Source organism: Vespa velutina, chromosome 3 (genome assembly GCF_912470025.1).
Source record: "Vespa velutina chromosome 3, iVesVel2.1, whole genome shotgun sequence".
Classification (NCBI taxonomy): domain Eukaryota; kingdom Metazoa; phylum Arthropoda; class Insecta; order Hymenoptera; family Vespidae; genus Vespa; species Vespa velutina.
Window position 1 is genome coordinate 6859689 of NC_062190.1, and position 19176 is coordinate 6878864.

General features: G+C 30.5%; 5 protein-coding genes across 15 annotated transcripts in view; 3 read left to right on the forward strand and 2 right to left on the reverse strand.

The window, feature by feature from the left end:
• Nucleotides 1-733, reverse strand: part of LOC124947739 (flotillin-2) — a 73590-nt gene extending 72857 nt beyond the window's left edge. Inside the window, exon 1 of the mRNA XM_047490311.1 lies at nucleotides 168-733. Within this exon, the coding sequence (XP_047346267.1) occupies nucleotides 168-216 (49 nt within the window). The 5' untranslated portion in view covers nucleotides 217-733. The remainder of the gene's footprint in view (nucleotides 1-167) is intronic.
• Nucleotides 610-4446, forward strand: LOC124947729 (zinc finger protein 341-like). Its single transcript, XM_047490289.1, has 9 exons — nucleotides 610-1150; nucleotides 1274-1348; nucleotides 1436-1709; nucleotides 1788-2058; nucleotides 2149-2343; nucleotides 2417-2980; nucleotides 3071-3340; nucleotides 3421-3633; nucleotides 3709-4446. Exons 1-9 carry the CDS (start codon nucleotides 1120-1122, stop codon nucleotides 3889-3891), a joined length of 2076 nt encoding a protein of 691 aa, XP_047346245.1. The 5' UTR covers nucleotides 610-1119; the 3' UTR covers nucleotides 3892-4446.
• Nucleotides 4246-10578, forward strand: LOC124947727 (neprilysin-2-like). Of its 6 annotated transcripts, none has more exons than XM_047490278.1 (15): nucleotides 4246-4374; nucleotides 4502-4760; nucleotides 4834-5839; nucleotides 5922-6029; nucleotides 6087-6180; nucleotides 6243-6438; nucleotides 6516-6656; nucleotides 6739-6831; nucleotides 6905-7084; nucleotides 7152-7283; nucleotides 7349-7510; nucleotides 7647-8025; nucleotides 8155-8309; nucleotides 8390-8542; nucleotides 8659-8951. In XM_047490278.1, exons 2-15 carry the CDS (start codon nucleotides 4548-4550, stop codon nucleotides 8875-8877), a joined length of 3231 nt encoding a protein of 1076 aa, XP_047346234.1. In that variant the 5' UTR covers nucleotides 4246-4374; nucleotides 4502-4547; the 3' UTR covers nucleotides 8878-8951. The 6 variants fall into 6 exon arrangements, 5 of the variants coding, with proteins under 5 accessions (XP_047346234.1, XP_047346235.1, XP_047346236.1 ...); XR_007100476.1 differs by lacking the exon at nucleotides 4246-4374 and adding an exon at nucleotides 9568-10578 and having other exon boundaries at nucleotides 4532-4760; nucleotides 8659-9000; XM_047490279.1 differs by lacking the exon at nucleotides 4246-4374 and having other exon boundaries at nucleotides 4532-4760; nucleotides 7647-7759; nucleotides 7829-8025.
• On the reverse strand, nucleotides 8104-12120 carry LOC124947738 (phosphatidylserine synthase). Of its 5 annotated transcripts, none has more exons than XR_007100480.1 (8): nucleotides 11973-12120; nucleotides 11098-11419; nucleotides 10182-11006; nucleotides 9770-9992; nucleotides 9591-9663; nucleotides 9009-9183; nucleotides 8723-8873; nucleotides 8104-8497 (listed from the first exon to the last, which is right to left on the reverse strand). XR_007100480.1 is itself a non-coding variant. In XM_047490308.1 (6 exons), the coding sequence occupies exons 2-6, from the start codon at nucleotides 11349-11351 to the stop codon at nucleotides 9128-9130; spliced, it is 1431 nt and encodes a 476-aa protein (XP_047346264.1). In that variant the 5' UTR covers nucleotides 11352-11419; nucleotides 11973-12120; the 3' UTR covers nucleotides 8104-9127. The 5 variants fall into 5 exon arrangements, 1 of the variants encoding a protein (XP_047346264.1); XR_007100479.1 differs by having other exon boundaries at nucleotides 8104-8623; XR_007100477.1 differs by having other exon boundaries at nucleotides 8104-8873.
• Nucleotides 12113-19000, forward strand: LOC124947726 (transcription elongation factor SPT6-like). Of its 2 annotated transcripts, XM_047490276.1 has the most exons (12): nucleotides 12113-12522; nucleotides 12607-12688; nucleotides 12806-12993; nucleotides 13059-13178; nucleotides 13300-13317; nucleotides 13441-13601; nucleotides 13681-13930; nucleotides 14016-17050; nucleotides 17122-17638; nucleotides 17710-17950; nucleotides 18037-18463; nucleotides 18553-19000. In XM_047490276.1, the coding sequence occupies exons 1-12, from the start codon at nucleotides 12484-12486 to the stop codon at nucleotides 18752-18754; spliced, it is 5280 nt and encodes a 1759-aa protein (XP_047346232.1). In that variant the 5' UTR covers nucleotides 12113-12483; the 3' UTR covers nucleotides 18755-19000. The 2 variants fall into 2 exon arrangements, with proteins under 2 accessions (XP_047346232.1, XP_047346233.1); XM_047490277.1 differs by lacking the exon at nucleotides 13300-13317 and having other exon boundaries at nucleotides 12114-12522.
• The last annotated feature ends 176 nt before the right edge of the window (nucleotides 19001-19176 follow it).

A 19176-nucleotide genomic window follows, 5' to 3' on the forward strand; every position in this document is an offset into this window, starting at 1 on the left:
TTTTGCATGCGTCAATCTTTTAGCAACTAAGTATTAATGTAAATTAATATTAAGTGTCATTCAATTTCATTGTATGATTCATTCAAGATTCAAGCATAGCAGTCCTAAATCAACATTCCGCATTGCTTGAAGTAATATAAATATTAAATAAATAATGCTAAATGTACCTGATACAACGAGGGCTTCGTTTGGACCACAAGTGTGAATGTTTCCCATTGCCTAATAATCTTCTTTCTAAGTAGATGCAATAACAAACCGGCACTGCGATGGAACACCACTAATTCGTATAATATAGACACTTTTATCGCGTTTATACAACAAATATCTGCTAAGACTCTTTCGGAGGACACAGTTGACTCATTAATAACGACTATTAAACACGATTTAATCTAAATGAGAACTATTAAGGTTACAACGTTAGGGGAAGCTCGCAAAGCCACTACCCAAAATTATTTGTAGCTTTTCAAGCCTCTTAACTACGCAGTGCTGCCAATGTCATACGAAACGCCATCTACTGTTAGCTTTTGAAAGCTATCCACTTTCGATTATCACAAGATTATCACGCGATTATCGATTTTTCAATTTAACCTTGTATACACATTAATAATAAATAAGGAAGAAATAATCATAATCCACGAATTTAAACATCAACGATTATACTTAATTTTTATTTTTCTTTTTTAACTTAATAAATCATTAATATCTTTCTTTTAATTCAATCAATTTTTTAAAGACAACTCTACGAACAAAAATTGTTAAACGAATTGTTAAATATATGACAAAATGACTCACACTTTTAGTTTTGACTATTGCTACTGTCCTTGTTCAAAAAAAATTCTTACTAATTGAAAACAGAAAAAAATTTATAGAGGAAATTCATTCCGTACACTCACATTGATATTATATGTGTATAGTCGATTTAAAAGATAGAATCGTTGTTGTTGGTCGACATATCGATTACCATACACTGCCTTAGGCAGCAACAACGCTGTCACAGCATAGGAATTTTCGATATGTTTTCAACTGGATGTTTGCATTTTTTTGACAGATTAGACCACTCATGAAGCATTCTGATTGTTGCTTTTCTTTTAAAATGAAGCATTAAATTTACAGTGAAATATGGCACAATCTATTTTCGACGCTCTGACAGGTAAAACTTGCGAGTGTTTTCAGTAGGTGGGGTTAACCAATAAAGACTCAAGAGGATAATATGATAATTTACAAGAAGAAAAGAATAAATTTGCTACTAACGTCGTTTCGTATCCCTTCGTAGGTGTTTCACTCGATAGCCCTTCTGTACAATCTTTAATAGAATCTCAAAATCTTATTACCGAAGTAGAACAGTCAGGTATGCATAGAACATTACGTTCACTAAGCATTTTTCATAATGAATTCAAGCGGGTTCATAGTATAAGTTCATTTCTTCTCATTTCAGCAATAGATCAAGATGAAGAAGATATATTTCAGTGTGGAAAATGTAAAAGTCAATTCACGTCGCTTCACATGTTCGTTCTACATAAAAGGACACATCAAAAAACGCAAGAACAAACGGTGGATTTGAGTCAATTTTTAGTAAATGACGAGAGTCATATTGTACGTGCTGAAGATACTAGTCAAGATGAATCGCAATATAATCCTCAAGAAACATTTGTAAGGACGGATCAACTCGGAGGATCTATTATACTCGAAGAAACTGATATGTTGTTTAGGTAACTTAGATTTTCTCTACTTTTGATGTTAATTTTCTTAAAAATTAATACAAATCTCTTATAATGTTTTTTCTTTAGTATGGATCAAGAAAATGCAAATTACTTTACAACTGACTCTACATTTAGTGTTCCAATTATATTAAGTTCCGAAGGTCTTGATGCCTTCACAAATTCTGGAATCATAGGAGATAATGAACCTATGAAAAATGAATCGAAAGAGATATCCCAGATTTTACAAAGTGATATCTCTCAAGAAGAAAATTTGATTAATACTATAAATTGTAAAACATTATCGCCTGACACAGTATCAATAGAATTGGAAAATGTGGAACAAGCACAAAATTTAAAAGTACACATTGCTTTCATTCTCTTTTTCAAATATATTAATATGTTTACATATATTATATTTTCATTCAAAAATTTACTTGTGTTATTACAGTATAAATGTGGTTATTGTAGTAAACAGTTCGCAAAAAAATTTTATTGGCAACAACACGAACGGTCTCATACAGGAGAAAAACCTTATCAATGCGTAGTGTGTGGAAGAGCATTTGCACAAAAGTCTAATGTAAAGAAACATATGTCATCACATAAAGTGTGGCCTGGCACTGCCATACACTCACTACCACCTGAGGTATTATTATTATAATATAAGTTTATTGCTTTATTATATATTAAATTTGCAATTAATTAGTAGTATTTGATAGGTTCCACCAGATGGAAGTATAGATCGTACCTATCACTGTCAGTTTTGTAAAGAAATATTTGATTCGTACAAAGCTCTAAAGGGCCATCTCATAGTTTCTCATCTAGCACTGAAAGTGTACAAATGTGTGCAAAGTAGTTGTAGTATGATGTTTGCCGAACTAGAAGACTTTTTGGAGCACACTCGTAGTCACAAACGGTCGGAATATCGTTGTCATGTTTGCGGTGAAGTGTTTAATACTTTATCAGACTTAGGACTCCATCAATATGCTCATTCCGTCCAAAAACAAAAAACGACAGAAAAATATTATTGTTGTTCTATATGCAAATCATCATTTTCTAATTTGGAAGCTTTACAACATCATACAGAAACCACCACACATGATTATGCTTGTTTACATTGTGGAAAGAGTTTTTTGATTGAAAGATTTCTAAGACGGCATTTAAAAACACATGCTTCATCTGCTCGATTTGCCTGTGAAGATTGTGGTAAAGCCTTTAAGACAGAGCAATATTTAGCCAATCACAAATTAATTCATAGTGAGGAAACACCTTTTTTGTGTCCAGTACGTATATACTTTATATCACATTTGTATAATTGTATTAACAAATTTTAATATGTAACAAACTTATTTCAATGTATTTTTTAATATTAGCATTGTCCAGCTAGATTTAAACGAAAGGATCGACTTGGTCGTCATATGCTGATTCACGACTTAACAAAAAGATTAAAATGTCCATTTAGAGGATACTTGGGTTGCATGAGTGAATTTTCACGTCCGGATAAATTAAAAAGGCATCTTCTTACGCACAGTAATATTAAACGCTTCAGTTGCAGTCATTGTAATCGTAATTTTCATCGGGCGCAAGCACTCAAACATCATGAAATGAACAAACATAGTTTAAAATGTGATATTTGTTCACACGTGAGTATTAATTTCTATAATTAGTTTATATAAATGTTGAAAATTATAATTACTAACTTATTTCATATGATAATATTTAGGCATTTAAAACTAAGGATCAATTAATTACTCATAATTGTGATCAGTCGATTGAGACTAAAAAGCACACAAGTTCCCAGTTGCCTAAAAAAGCATCTGGTTCATTCAAGCCAAGAAAACCTACTCCAAAGAGACAAATGTCATCAAAGGCTGCTATTGGAGTCGCCGATAAGGAAAAATTAGAGAAATTTAAGGCTGATGAAATACAAAGAAAAGTAATAATACATTTTCTACAAAAATTGTTTTTTCCTAAACAATTAAATATAATTTTTTAATTCTTTTGATTGCAGATTACCTCGGAAATGTTAAAATCAAATGATTCGAAAGATGATTCGAACATTAAAAAAATAGGAAGCAATCCGATTTCGAGAGATATTGGTTCGACAATCGAAGCACTTATACGATGCGATTCGACCGAAAGTGAAATAAAACGCAACACCGATATATACACGATGCATCAAACGGGCGAATAGTTTTTAAATATATTTTTTAATCCTATTTAAATTATATAGCCTATAATATAAATAAGTTATTGTCATAGTACGTGCAATGGGATCATTGAAAAACTACAGGTTGCATTTTACAATAGCGTACGATATTTTGTAGTTTACATATCTGTGATAATTGTATTATAAATATTAACAACATAAGTAACTTATATTTCTCTATGTTAAATATTTTAATTATTGTCTTTTGAACCAACGACATTAAAATTGAATAGAAAAAAAATGTCGATGCATAGAAATAACGATATATATTTTATCTCATTAGTGAGAAACTAATCAAGGAAATAATCTTACGTATATGACGTGAATCTTGCCTATCTTTAATTGATTGTATTCGGAAGGATGTGGTTATCAAAACCGCAAGCCTTTCCAGTTAAGACCAACCGTCAAGAAAATATGTTCGTTACAGTCAATTTGGACGAAGAGACCTGTATGGTTAAGATTCAAATTGTACATTTCCTATCAATATTTTACACATAGGATCAAAATATTTTGTTTCTTTTGTGATTATACGGATAATAATAGATATCTATGTAATCGAATAAATATTTTTTGCGTTACATTTTTTAATTCACAGATAATCAATATCGAAGAAAACGATCTTTAGTGAAAATAAAAGCAAGATGCCTTCGCGTGGAAAATATCAAATTGCAAGTCAGGAAGAGCGTAAAATAGCACAAAGAGATCAATCTTTTAGAAATTGCGTAGCTACGCTATTTGTGTTCTTTATATTATTCTTGCTCGTTCTTATTGCAAATTTATTATGGAAAAAAACTAATACTTCTTCATCTTCACCTTCCTCAACTAACGTTGATGAGAAACGCTTAATGGGATACGTAAGTATAATAAATATTAACAATTTCTAATTTCTTAACACATTTAATATTTATGAAAGATGACAACATACAGCAATATAATAATGGATATAAAGAATCAGAAGAAACTACAACTACAACTGGAAACACAATCGACATTATTACAGGAGAATATATATCTAGTAATGAAAAGACATCTCATAACTTTGAAAAAAATACAACAATGCAAAAATTTTTAGAAATGAGTACTTCAAGAACTCTATCAGATATTATAAATACTCTGAGTAATGATACTATAACAACAAATGCACAAAATCAAATTAGTACAACTGTTAATAGAATGGAATCTACAGAAGAGCCAAAAGTTCATTATAGCAATATTACTGATACAACCTTATTTGAAAATGAAGTTTCTGAAAACGAACGAGAAAATAGTTCTACAATGACTTTAACAATAATCGCAGAAGCAACAAACGAAAGTATTGATAAAACTGAATCTGATAGCCAAGTATCTACTAAATACTCAACTATTTCTACAGATAATGAATTTGTTTCTAACAGTTCTTCATTTGATCAAATTAATTCTAAGGATAATACAAACACTATTACAGAAAAACTAAATAACATAACAACTGCACCTTTTTTCTATCTAAATACATCTGAACTGTCTACTATAACAGATATCAATAAAAAAAACAATTCTTCTTTAATAAATAATTCTACTAATCAATTCTTATCATCAACAACTTATAAACCTATTGAATTTATATCAGAATCAACAAACTTTACAAAAATTTTACTTCCACAAGTGGAAAATACCTTTACAAAGGAAACAGTAATAACGAACGAATTTGTAACAAATACATTTATGACATCAAACACAGAGTCTATTTTTACTACAGATAGTTATATTACAGATATTGAAAATAATATATGTAATTCAGGACAATGCAAACAAATAGCTGCTAAAATATTATCCTATATGAATCATTCTGCTGATCCATGTGAAGATTTTTATGAATATGCTTGTGGTGGAATGATAGCAGATCCACAAATCATAGACCTAAATTTGGCAAACAAGGCATATCACAGAATAGCTGGTGTGTAATTCTGACTTTAAAATTATTTAATCATATCTTAAATAGTTGACAAAATTTTCTAAAAATTATTAAATACTTGCAGAACAAATGTTGAAAAATGCTGATAGAGATCCACCTTCTCCATTTACTAAATACTATAACAGTTGTATGAAATATGAAAATATAAATATAGATGAAAGAATAGTGATAGGTAAGTATTCAATTTTAATGCAATTAATATTGTTAAATACAAAGGAATATCTTTTAGTAAATGAAGCAATAAATAAAATACAAAGATTTGATCACGAGGAATTTAAGAGTAATTTCACGAATTTGTATGCTGAATTATTAAAAAGCTATAGGTGAGTTTAATGTGATGCTATAAAAGATCTAGTCTATGTTAACACATTAATTTCGTATTAAGCCCTTTATTATTTGACGTGGCTGTGGATCTTGATGAAAACAATCCAAGTTCATATACTATCAGAGTAGGACCTGTACTTGATAAAAATCTATTTGATAGTGAAAACACAGATGATTTTTGCTATGCAAGTGAAGCTGAAATACAAAAACAATTTGTTGATCTTGAAGATATTTATGAAGACTATACAACATGCAAGGTACAAAGTGAAAATATATTAAGATTTAATAAAAGTTATATAAATTAAAACAATGTATTTCATATATTTCCTTAAAGCAAAATAATACAAGATTTGTAAGTTCTATAACCAATGCTTTAAAGGCACTTGGAGTTTTTAATAATTCTGATAACATGGAGCAAAATGTGAGCATTACAGTATTTAATATTGATAACGAAATAGTGCAGAAATTCTTTTCTGTAAGTAAGACTATTCTTTTATATATATTATTTTATATATATATTTTATGTATATTACCTACTAATTTTCTCGTTTTGGCAGCTATTTCCATCTGAGAACGAAATTCGTAAAGCATATTTAATGAAGAATTATACTGAAGTGTCAATAGATGAATTAAATAAAACAACTACATTTGTAAGCATCATATTTAATTAAATATTAATTTTATCTATTCTGATAATAAAAATTTATCTAAACATATTTACAGATAAATTGGTATAATTTAACAACTTCATTAATATCCAAAAATATAAATGCAAAATTCCAAGTTTATTTTTATGAAGAATTAGTAAAAGGTTTACAAAATTTAGAAGCTTTTTGGAAGAACGAACCAATGTATTTTCACAATGCTATTTTAAGTCTATATGCACAAAGACTTTATCATGAAGTATGTGTTTATAATTAAAACATCAAGAATATTTTATTTTAATTAATATATTAATCATTTTTTGTAGTTAATAATAACAAAACATCAAGATATGAAACAACATTGCCTCAAAGTTAGTACAAATCTATTAAGATCTGAAGCCTCTAATTTGTATATGTCTTCACTGTCTGATAAAGAGATAACATTTATGAATCGTACGGTAAGAATATAATGAAATATAGTAAAATCATACACAGAATATAATAACATTGCTCCAATCCTTAGGTAAGAATACTCTTTGATGAACTAAAAGAAACTCTAAAACTAGAAATAAAAAAGAGATCATGGGTAACAGATGAAGAACATCAAGTATTGCTGTCAAAGATAAATGATCTTAAGCTTTCTATACCGGAAGTTCCATACTTTCAGTATGAAGAAGAATATAAGGTATAGAAGAGATTCTAATAGACATGAGATCAAAGAATTGCATTTTCTCAAGTGTAAATGACATACTATAAATAATTTTATTAATTGCATAAATTATGTTATTTTCCTATATTCTTAAAATATGGTTTAATTTTAGTTTAATCTATCTGATAATTACTTGGAAAACTCTTTAAATTTGATGAGAAGATATAGATTATCAATCTATTCTGTAATATCATTAAAGATAAATCCTGATACACCAAAACAAATGTACGTATATATAGATATTTATTTTACTTATGTCAATGAGATTTTTTATTTTGATATATTACATTGCAGTTGGACACACTATGCTACACCTTTTCAATCGAAAGGCGTTGCAGTTTATAGTTTGAATCTTATTATTATACCTTTTGGTGCAATTGATTATGGTGACGTGTTTATATCAAATTATGAAAGTTCATTTAGTTATTTAACATGGGCGACAATTGGCAATTTAATAGCGCGTCAGATTTCTCATCATTTTGATGCAAATGGTAATATAGTTATATAAATATAATTTACATATAAAACAATTGATAATATAGCTTTTTAACTAATAGCATTAAAAGGCCTTGAGACATTTTTTTTATTATTAAATAATGGCAGCATTTGTTATACCCAAGGTATGCACTATTGGAATCAAACTCGAAACACTACCTGTTCTCTGGTAAGCAAGCATACAATGTTTGAAGATTATATATCCTGCCATAAAGATAGTATTTACAAAGAAAAGATGAACATGACACTGCCACTTACTTCTCAGAAAATATCTTTTAAGGTAATATATAACTACCACCACAGATCGCATGGCACACATATTATTTTTTTAAATACTGGTCTCATATAAATCTACTTTAGATTTCAGAATTAACATTAAACGAATATTTCTCCGAAATCATGGGACTTAGATTAACACATGATACTTTTGAAAGGCTACGATCGTTTTCAAAGAATTATCTTCCGTGGCTAGAACCAAACATAAATCAATTATTCTACCTTACTTATGCTCAGGTACCTTTTCACAGTTAAATTTAAATTATTGCTAATTATTATCTTTTTCTCAAAATAAAGCTGCAATAACAGCAATATTCTCTGAAATCCAAAAATATTTATAATGGATTTTACAGATGTATTGTACGAAATCGTTATTGACAACATCTTATATCTCTCTTCATGAAAATGAAGAATTACCTAGCCGTATTCGTGTCTTCGTTTCTGCATCTAACAATAACTTACTGGGCGAAACATGGAATTGTTCTAAAGGATCACAAATTGTCCCCAGTATTACTTGTGATGTCTTTCCATACCTCAAAGAATCAGAAGATATCGAAATCTCTTCCAACTGATTATAACACAAAGAAAAATTATCTTTTAAGATAAAGTACTACTAATAACAATATTTTGCATTTATTCTCAGGAACAAGATTTTTTTTCAAAACACTCATTCATACGCTCATAACAATTAAAACGTACGTACATATATCCAGTCCTATTTTGCTAAGCTTACAAATTCATTCGTACGCTTCAGAACGACTAGAAAGTTGCATAGTATGATAAATTAACCATTAATTTGGTTAATTATTACAAGGTACCGTCTTACTGTTCTTTTTTATCCATCGAATCCACAGATTGTGCGTGGTGTGCCATATCCCCTATAACAAAAAATATAATATTGCCAAATTTAAAATAACTTCTTAATGCTTGAATAGACATGATAAAAATGATATTAATAAAAATTCTTTACTATTGTATATCTATATATATATGTATATATATATATATATATATGTATATATATATATGTATATATATATATATAATAATTTACCACAGTTGAACAGATTAGTTATTTCTTTAATACAAGTGTTAAATATAAGAATGTTAAAAAAGAAATATAACTTTCACAGAACTTTTCGGAACCTGAAAATGTTTTGTATAGTTTATACACTGTTTTCATACTATATTTAATAAATACAAATCAAACATTAACAACCAATGTTTAAATAACATTTTTATAGACAGCACTTTTATTTTAGAATGATGCAGCATTAACACATACCACTACAAGTTACATCCAAGCGGCTCTCGTGTAGTTTGATCACAGACTGCTTTTTAACGGTTTTCTTATCCGTCTAAAACAGCAAGCATCATGTAAAAGTTGCACAGAACACACATTACATTAATTAAAGTTAGTTCAAGGATTACTAAGGAATTATAGTTAATAATTATACTACATACCTCAAAGTACTGATGCCACAAAACACAGCCATAGACGCATAACACAGAAACTAGAGACTGACAAAGAAGCCAAAGAAGTATGTTTAAGGCTTGTGTCCGTTCAAACAGTGCTGCACCATGACGGATACAAAGTAATGCTTCCGTTACCATAATGGCACCATATACCCAACACTGAGTCCCTACTCTACTGCATGATGGATCAGTTACATACATATAATATTGCCTATAAATAAAAAAAAAAAAGCAGTAATATTTCTTTCCATAGTTTGTAGTAATATACTTGATTCTTGATTAAAAAACAAGTATAAAATTAAGGCACATGCATGCTTCTTTTAATGTTAAGCTATCACGTTAATGCATTAAAGAATATAATTTTAATGTTTAATGTTAATCTATTTAAAAATTTTCTCACCTAACTGATGGAGCAACGATCACTCCAATCAATACCAAACGTGTTATGACGAATGGATGAGAAGGTGGGAATTCATATACATGTTTCAGGAAGAATGTATTCAGCTCAGAAACTTGCCAGAAAATAACTAGCTGGCAAAGAGCTACAAATCGCATATGAGTGCACGTTGGATCTAACCATCTTACGGAAGTCCAACTACCAGGAGTAAATTGAAGAACTGCTCTTTTTAATTTCCCAGTAGTACTTTCTATGTCCCTTATACTGACCCATTTATACTCTCTCATTTCCAAAATAGAACATATCTTTAATCCAACCCAAATGCCAAGACCATTACATACCAAAACATCAAGTATAAAAGCATCCCACCAACATTCAATAAAGTTCGGTAATAAATGCGCGAATGCTATTTCTGTTACTTCCCACATAACGCTAATAGCCCAAAGAATACCAAGATGACGTATAAGAATAGCTTTAAAGGCCCAGCCTAAAAAGTGAGCAAGTGCAAACACATCCAAGTGATTCCATATTTTTTCTATTGTAACATCTGAGCAATTAACACCATATTCCTTATCCATATCTATGTGGAAAGATGCTAAACCTGGATCCACCCATACAAGAATTTTCCTAACAGTATCATAATTTTGAAATAACATAAAGAGTAAACCCATCAAATAAAGTACACTGCAACCAAAAACGATTCTCCAAACAACTGGATGTGGTCTTGTAAATGGTCCATTTGGAAATGTAAGCACTGATATAATAAGGAAGAAAAAGATAACGCACAACATGCCAGCCCACATGTTGTCCTCCACATTGTTGGTATTCCTACATAGGAATGATTTTATTGTTACTTTTTAAATTACGATTACACATGCAATCTACATAATTAAATATCAACGTCATTCCTCGTAAGTACCTTGTAAAAGCTGAATAAATTACAGCAGCTATTGAAATAAGAAGAAGCGTGATAGTGTGTGGTTTGTAAAAGAATTTAATAGATATATCATCGACTGGTCTTTCATTAATATTTGGGAAACTATCGGTTCCTTGTCGTAATTTGTGCCCTTCATTATTGTCCGCGCTACTTTTACATTTTGCAACCTCGTTTTCTTCGCTTCTTCTTAGCTTCTTCAACAAGTTATCATTGTCTCGATCCTTATTACAACTCATCTTCGATAAATAACGGTCGTTTTTTAAATTTGTACTTTGACCATCTCACACGTAATTCTCCAATGTTTCTATCCACAATTTCACGTAATATTTAGAGTTAGCTTACGAGTTAAACATATATTGAAAAAAAAAAAGAGGAAAATGACATTAGCGACATCAAACGAAATTCATTTCTAGTAATTCATATTATCTAACAACAGATGGCAGATGATGAAGTTGTTATAACTGAGGATTTAATAAATCGATTGAAATGCAAAAAAATATTGACAAATTAAATAAATAAACCTATACAATAATATATAATAATATATATGTATGTATAATCAAGTCAAATTAATACTATTGATAGGAATATTTATTTTTATAAAAAATATCGTAAACAATAATTTCTAACTCTTTCTTGTCGTAACGTTGTACATATAGGCATTCCATTATTTAGAATTATTTTCATTTGGATTTAATAAGTAATGTATGAGCGATCAATTATTATGTGAAAAATCTTGTTTTTATAATATACGCTATTTATGTGAAATATAAACAGCATATAAGAATGTGCATGCAGTACAATAATATAAGCCGTGTAAAATTTATTTCTAAGACAATAATAAACAGAAAAAATACCTTGTCGAGAATATAGATATTCGAGCGCAATGGAGAAAGTATAATTCAATATAACCTTAAAAATTGTATAGACCCTTACCGCAGAAAAGTAGGGGAGAATTCTCCCCACTTTTTTTGATACTTCATGACTTTATAGAACCAACAGGAAAATCCCCAAGAGTAAATATCGCGACATCTGTGTCTATCGCTTCCGAAAGAGAATGCACTTTATCGTTCATTTTTCTTTTCTATTTGAAGTTTAATGCGAAGACGTCTTTTCTGAGTGTTACCGTTTTAATTTATATTTTTATATTAATTTGTTTTTATATCTTTTTAAATAAAAATATAAAAACGAAGTAAAACTTTACTCATTGTCAATGAAATATTCACGTTTCGTAACCACGTGATCTTCTAAGTGCATTAATAAACCGGCGCAGTGGAAGACGAAAATTCTACAGCTTCTTAGAATATTCTTTTCGATTTTCTCTTATATCTGCAACACATTTTTGAGATAACTTCTTTTTTTTAAAAAATGGCAGACTTTTTAGATTCTGAAGCGGAAGAAAGCGAGGTTAGTGTTTTAATATGTTGTCACGGATTGACGTATCGTATTGACATCGTTCTGCATTGTAGAGTTAACCTTATGTTATTTTAGGAGGAAGAGGAACTCGATCAAAATGAGAAAAAGAAACTGAAAAAAATAAAGGCAGTCGAAGAAAGTGACGAAGAAGATGATGGTCGGTGAAAACTTACTATTATATTTATGATTATTTCCAATTAAATATGTCACCTTTTTTTTTTGGCTCATTTGTCTAAAATTGATTGTAGTGAATAAATTAGTTTTTATTATTCAGATGATGGAGAAGAAGTAGCAGACTTGATTGATGATAATCCAATAGAAGAAGAGAGCGATGCTGAGGACAGTGATACTTCCGGTGGTACAAAAAAGAGAAAAAAGAGCGACGATGAAGATTTTGATGATCGACTGGAGGAAGAAGATTATGATTTGATAGAAGAAAATTTAGGTGTCAAACTTGAAAGAGTAAGTAGAAAATAATCTTTTTCCTAGGAAAACAATATATTAAGACAAATTTTCATTCAATTCAGAAACGCAGATTTAAACGTCTAAGAAGAATACAAGATGAAGAATCAGAAGATGAACAGGAAAAAGAACCAGAAGAAGAACGAGATGCTATTGCTACTGAGCTATTTGAAGGCTCTGGTGATGTAAGTTCTAAAAAATTTATTTTATTTTATTTTATCATTTGAAATTGTTAAACATATATATATATATATATATATATATATTATTTATTTATTTATTTATTTATTTACCTGCATCTATAAGGAAAGGGATGTTTTCGTGGTATGTATTTTTTAACTGCATGCAAATAAATATTAAATCCAAAAAAATATATGTAGTAAAATTGTAATTAGATTCATTGAGAGAAATTCTCTCTACTCGCGTCTAATATATTTTATTATACAGGAGGAAGAACGACGAAGTGAACGTAGTCATAGACCAGAAGTGGAGACTCTTGATGAAGAAGGAAGTGAAGGTGATGATGATATGAATGATTTTATTGTCGATGAGGATGGAAGATCTCTTGCAGAAAAACGTATGAAAAAGAAACCAATATTCTCAGATGCGTAAGTATTAAAATCATATGCATTACATATTATATTATATACGTACAGTAAAATATTAAGTTATTTATATTGCAAACAGTGCACTACAAGAAGCACAAGATATTTTTGGGGTAGATTTTGATTTTGATGAGTTTGGTAAATTTGGAGAAGAAGATTATGAAGAAGAAGAAGAAGAGGAAGAAGAAGATGAATATTTGGATGATGATGTTGATGAAAGACCAAGAAGACCAAAGAAACAATTTAAAAAGAAAAGCACAAGGAAGAGTATTTTTGAAATATATGAGCCAAGTGAGCTGAAGAGAGGTCATTTTACAGACTTAGATAATGAGGTATTTACTAAGTTGAGATAATTTGTGTTTCGTGTTAAATATTTTAATACAATACTAATTATTTTTTTCGAATCTATTATTCTAGATTCGCAATACAGATATTCCTGAAAGAATGCAACTTCGTTCTGTTCCTGTTACACTTGTAGTTGAAGGTTCTGATGAATTAGATCTTGAGGCTGAATGGATATATAAACAAGCTTTTTGTCGACCTACCATTTCCGTTCAAGATGCTCATTTAAATGAAGAAGCCAAAGAAAGAGCCAAAAAAGGCCCACAAACTATTGGAAAAATTAAAAAAGCTTTAGATTTTATGCGCAATCAACATTTTGAAGTCCCTTTCATTTCATTTTATAGAAAAGAATATGTGCTTCCAGAACTAAATATCAATGATCTATGGAAAGTATACAAATTTGATGCCAAATGGTGTCAATTGCGTCAACGAAAAGAAAATTTATTAAAATTATTTAAGAAGATGAGAAATTATCAGTTAGATGAAATTATGAAAAACCCTGATGCTCCATTACCTGATAATGTGAGAATAATAAAAGATGATGACATTGAACGTCTTAAAAATATTCAGACAAGCGAAGAGTTAAATGATGTTTATCAACATTTTATGCTTTATTATAGTCATGAAATACCAGCTATGCAAGAAGTTGTACGCCAGAAAGAAAGAGAAGCGCGTCGTGAAGCCAGAATCCAAAAAAGAAAACAACAAATTGCTGAGGCAGAAGAAAATGGTGAAAATCCTCCAGAAGAAGACATAGAAGTAGCAGAAGAAGAAGAAGAACCAGATGAAACCTTAAAACAAGCAGTGAGAAGTGGACCTTATTCCACATGTAGAAAAGCAGGCTTAGATCCACTTGCCAAAAAATTTGGTCTTACTCCTGAACATTTTGCAGAAAATCTGCGTGATAATTATCAACGTCACGAAGTGGATCAAGAACCTACAGAACCTATTACAGTTGCAAATGATTTTTGTAGTTCAAGATTTAAAACTCCAGATGAAGTTCTCAAAGCTGCGCAATTAATGGTTGCAATGCAATTGGCACGCGAGCCATTAGTACGCAAATGTGTCAGAGAAATGTATATGGAAAGAGCAAAAATATCGATAAGACCTACAAAGAAAGGTATTAAAGAAATAGATGAGAATCATCCTATATATTCCATGAAATATCTTAAAGACAAACCAGTGCGAGATCTTGTAGGAGATCAGTTTTTAAAATTGATTATAGCTGAAACAGACAAGCTGATTAATATTTCGCTGAGTGACACAATAGAAGGAAATACAACAAGCAATTATGTTGATGAAATGAAGCAGCTTTATTATAGAGATGAATTTAGCAAAAATGTTCAAGATTGGAATGCTTTAAGAGTTGGCAGTGTAGAAATGGCACTCAATCGTATGGTAATACCACATTTGAAAAAGGAATTGAGAACAAATCTTGTTGCAGAAGCAAAAGAATGTGTAATGAGAGCATGTTGTCGTAAAATGTATAATTGGATTAAAGTAGCTCCATATACTTGTGAATTCCCTGAAGAAGAAGATGAAGAATGGGACACAAGTAAAGGTCTTCGAGTGATGGGTTTAGCTTATGTACCTGATTATTCTCAAGCTGCTTTTACATGCATAGTTTCTGCTGATGGTGAATGTACAGATTATGTAAGATTACCACATTTGTTGAAAAGAAAAAATAGTTTTAGGGAAGATGAAAAAGTCATGAAAGAAGCTGATTTAATTACACTTAAAAATTTTATTGCAACAAAAAAACCTCATGTGGTTGTCATAGGTGGAGAATCAAGGGAAGCGTTAATGATAGCATCTGATGTAAAGGAATGTATTTCGAATCTAATGGAAGATGAACAATTTCCCAGTATCCAAGTTGAGGTTTGTGAAAATGAACTTGCTAAAATTTATTCCAATAGTAACAAAGGTGTATCTGAATTTAGAGATTATCCAGAATTGTTACGACAAGCTATATCTTTAGCGAGAAGAATGCAGGATCCTTTAGTAGAATTTTCTCAATTATGTACTGCAGATGAAGAAATATTATGCCTCAAATATCATTCATTGCAAGATCAGCTTCTTAAGGAAGAGCTTCTAGAAAATTTGTATTTAGAATTTGTGAATAGGGTAAATGAAGTTGGTGTTGATGTTAATAAAGCAGTACAACAAGCTTATTCAGGAAATCTAGTTCAGTTTATATGTGGCTTGGGCCCTAGAAAAGGGCAAGCATTGATTAAAATATTGAAACAAACTAATCAAAGATTGGAAAATAGAACACAACTTGTAACAGCCTGTCATATGGGACCTAAAGTATTTATCAATTGTGCTGGCTTTATAAAAATTGATACAAATAGTTTGGGGGATAGTACAGAAGCGTACGTAGAAGTACTAGATGGTTCAAGAGTGCATCCTGAAACATATGAATGGGCAAGAAAAATGGCAGTAGATGCTTTGGAATATGATGATGAGGATGCAAATCCAGCAGGTGCTCTAGAAGAAATTCTAGAATCGCCAGAAAGATTGAAAGATTTAGACTTGGATGCATTTGCAGAAGAATTAGAAAGGCAAGGCTTTGGCAATAAATGTGTAACATTATATGATATTAGGGCTGAATTGAACTCTAGATATAAAGATTTACGTTTATTATACCAATCTCCAAGTCCAGAAAAATTGTTTGATATATTAACTAAAGAAACACCTGAAACATTCTACATAGGTAAATTGGTATTAGCAACAGTGGTTGGTATAAGTCATAGAAAACCACAAGGAGAACAATTGGATCAAGCAAATCCAGTCAGAAATGATGAAACTGGTTTATGGCAGTGTCCATTCTGTCTTAAAAATGATTTTCCTGAGCTTTCAGAAGTATGGAATCATTTTGATGCAGGAGCTTGTCCAGGAAAGGCTACAGGTGTAAGATTAAGATTAGACAATGGAATATCTGGCTATATTCATATTAAAAATTTATCTGATAAACATGTTGCTAATCCTGAAGAAAGAGTAAGCATAGGCCAAGTAATTCACTGCCGTATTATCAAAATCGAAGTAGAACGTTTTAGTGTGGAATGTACGAGCAAAAGTAGCGATCTCGCAGACAAAAATCATGAATGGAGGTAAGATATCACATTTAATAGTTATTTATTGAAAATTTAATGATTTAATAAATTTTTGTATTTGCTTTTAGGCCACAGAGAGACATTTATTATGATACAGAGACGCACGATAAAGATGTAAAAATAGAAGAGGATGCTAAGAAAGTAAAACAGCGGCAAACATATGTAAAGCGTGTTATTATACATCCATCTTTTCACAATATTAGTTTTGCGGAATCGGAGAAGTTAATGCAAAATATGAAACAAGGAGAAGGCATAATAAGACCAAGCAGTAAAGGTGCTGATCACTTGACTGTGACGTGGAAAGTAACAGATAATATTTATCAACACATTGATGTAAGAGAAGAAGGCAAAGAAAACGCATTTTCCTTGGGACATAGTTTATGGATAGGCAATGAAGAATTTGAAGATCTAGATGAAATAATTGCTAGACACGTCAATCCAATGGCTGCATATGCTTCAGAATTATTAGATTTTAAATATTACAAAACAAACGTCGAAGGTGTAAAAGATAAAGCCGAAGAGATATTGAAAGAACAGAAGAAACAAAATCCGGGTGGAATTCCATATATTATATCTGCAGCTAAAGTATGATCAATACGAAAAACGTTACATCATAAATCATAAACGTTTCACTAACTTTACTTCTTACATTTCAGAATTATCCAGGAAAATTCCTCCTTTCATATTTACCTAGAGTTAGGTGCCGTCATGAATATGTTAGCGTTTCACCAGATGGTTTTAAATTTAGAGGACAAATGTTTAGTAGAGTAAATGATTTATTCCGTTGGTTCAAAGAACATTTTAGAGATCCAATACCTGGCCAATCAACACCAGGCACTCCACATGGTGCTTTAACTTCCAGAACACCGTATCATACTACACCTGGAGCAGTTACAGGTATTTTGTTGTTTATTAGTCTTTGTTATTATTATTATTATTTGTAAAAAAATATAAACTTTATTTGTATACATATTATGTCTCAGGAATGAATCAAGATGCAATACAAAGGGTGGCACAAAATTTACCACATCACATGTTGCATTCCCTATCACAAGTAGCAAATCAGACACCACATCATTACCCACCACATACTCCAGGTGCAGCAAGTACCACAGCTTATGGTGGAATGCATACGTATCCAAATACACCTTATACTCCTTCCGGACAAACTCCATTTATGACACCATACCAAACACCTCATACTCCACACCATGCACAACAGACACCAAATCATCATCAGGGCCCATTTTTACATCCAGTATCATCATCGATGCCATCTGTAACTCAGAGATCAATGCGATCTCATAGACCTATTCCATCTATGTCTACACCCTCATCTGGGGATGCTATGGATTGGAGTAAAGCAGCAGAAGCATGGGCTCGTTTAAAACAATCCACTCCACGAGGATCGTAAGACAATGCTATTTATGATCTTATAAAATTTAATTATAAAAAATTCTTTTTTTTAAATCTCATTAAAATTTTATTAATGCAAACAGTGGTAGCACTCCGAGATATGAGGAATCCAGAAAAACACCACGAAATTATGAAGATTCCGCTGGAAGAACAACTCCAAGAAATAGAACTCCATCTAATCGTACGCCATCCTATAAATCGCCACGAGGCACACCATTTACGAATTCTAGTCCACGAAGTATGTCTCTTAGTGGAGATGGTACTCCTTTATATGACGAAAGTTAACCCATGAATATAGTTAAGATTAAATTAAAATATGTATTAACGAATGATTGATATGTTTAATTGGTATAGGCCATACATTTTTCATGTATTTTATATAATGGCAAATGGTAATATTGTACATATATGTACATAAATATATATACATATAATATATAGGGTAAGATTTTAAATGGAATACCTAAATATCTTGAATGTAATTTTGAAAAAAAAAAATTTGAAACATAAGTTGTTCGATTTTGGAAAGTATTATTCATTTTTAATTCAGTGAAAGTTTTCTTAGTTATTTCAAAATCAACTTTATTTTAATTTGTTTGAAATATTTTTTTATTTTTTTTTATAGTCTACTTTCTACGACATTTAACATTATCGACAAAGTAATTAGGACAAGTAGAAAAGAATTAGTGGTTTTTTTTTTTTTTTTT